The sequence below is a fragment of the Lupinus angustifolius genome, unplaced genomic scaffold (assembly GCF_001865875.1).
Source record: "Lupinus angustifolius cultivar Tanjil unplaced genomic scaffold, LupAngTanjil_v1.0 Scaffold_1240, whole genome shotgun sequence".
Taxonomy (NCBI): Eukaryota; Viridiplantae; Streptophyta; class Magnoliopsida; order Fabales; family Fabaceae; genus Lupinus; species Lupinus angustifolius.
This window is the reverse complement of record NW_017728563.1, coordinates 1-1,576: the sequence shown is the minus strand read 5'-3', so window position 1 is coordinate 1,576 and position 1,576 is coordinate 1. Positions and strand designations below refer to the sequence as shown.

Genomic DNA, 1,576 nt, shown 5'->3' with positions numbered 1-1,576 from the left:
ATTACATGGGCCTCAACTTGATTCGGTATACTCAGTAGACCCGGTCCGACCTATAAAATATATATCAGAGTTAGAGCTTCATCTCCTCCATTCGCACAGATTAGGGTTTTTGGTGGAAGAACTTGAACTGCAATGGCTCCTCCAAAGCAAAGAACAGCTAGGGTTAGCAGAAACCCTGAATTGATTAGGGGAATTGGTAAATATTCAAGATCCAAAGTGTACCATAAGAGAGGTCTATGGGCAATCAAGGCTAAAAACGGCGGCGTTTTGCCCCGTCACGAGCCTAAGGCTAAGGCTGCAGCTCCTGCTGAGAAGGCACCTAAGTTCTACCCTGCTGATGATGTCAAGAAGCCACGTCTTAACAAACACAAACCTAAACCCACCAAGCTTAGGTCAGTTACTATTATTTTATTTTATTTTATATATATTTAGGATTTTGGAAATGTGAATTAAGGTGTAGGTTTTTTGTTTTTAATATATTGGGTTTAGATCTGAACTAATATATGATGCATTTTTGCAATGTTTGATGGCCAGTAATTAAATATAATTTCGTTTCAGTATGTTTTTGGGTCCTTTTGTTTCAGTTTATTTTTGAAAACAATTATTTCATTTTTTTGTTATGGTATAGCTTATGTGATTGAATTGTTTTGTTTTATAGGGCTAGTATCACACCAGGGACAGTGTTGATTCTTCTTGCTGGTCATTTCAAGGGAAAGAGAGTTGTGTTTCTCAAGCAGCTTCCTTCTGGCTTGCTTCTTGTAACTGGTAAAACTCATTCACCAATGTTTTTAAATTTCTCTCTATTTTTTTATGTTTCAATATATTGGTGTGGAAATGTTAGCTCATGTGTTTTTTTTTAATTGTTATTTATATACTGCTGTTTCAACTCATACATGGTATTTTTTGTTATCAATATCTTTCAATCATGTATCTTATTGTGTGCGTGCAAGTGTTTTTTTGTCTATTTTTGCGAGTGCGGGTTTGGTGTACTTTAACTGAAGTACCTGTTTTATTAGCACTTTCACTTGATGAAAGAAATGGTTCTCTTCATTTTCTCTACTCCAATCATCTGTGACATACCTATGTTTAATGTTTCATTCTCACTTCAGGTCCTTTCAAGATTAATGGAGTTCCTTTGAGACGTGTGAATCAGGCCTATGTCATTGGCACATCAACCAAAGTAGATGTTTCTGCTGTTAATGTGGATAAATTTGATGACAAGTACTTCACAAAGGATGCCAAGAAAAAGAACAAGAAGGGAGAAGGAGAGTTCTTTGAGGCAGAGAAGGAGGTTAGTTAGTCAATTTTTCTCGTGCATTAATTTTCCCGTAATCTCCAATTGCTCATGTTTGTGCTGATCTCGATTATCTTGTCCCGAATGTAGGAGAAAAATGTGCTCCCTCAGGAGAAGAAAGATGACCAGAAGACAGTGGATTCGGCTTTGTTGCAAGCCATTCAGAGTGTTCCAGACTTGAAGACTTACCTTGGTGCTAGGTTTTCCTTGAAGTCAGGCCAGAAGCCTCATGAGCTCCTCTTCTAGAGGAAGAAAGAGTGTTAGAATTTTTTTCCATATATT

The 1,576-nt window shown here is 37.2% G+C and overlaps 1 protein-coding gene across 1 annotated transcript; it reads left to right on the top strand.

Moving 5' to 3' along the window:
* Positions 1-70: 70 nt before the first annotated feature.
* On the top strand, positions 71-1,576 carry LOC109341975 (60S ribosomal protein L6-like). Its single transcript, XM_019579941.1, has 4 exons — positions 71-392; positions 659-765; positions 1,110-1,291; positions 1,385-1,576. Exons 1-4 carry the CDS (start codon positions 133-135, stop codon positions 1,538-1,540), a joined length of 705 nt encoding a protein of 234 aa, XP_019435486.1. The 5' UTR covers positions 71-132; the 3' UTR covers positions 1,541-1,576.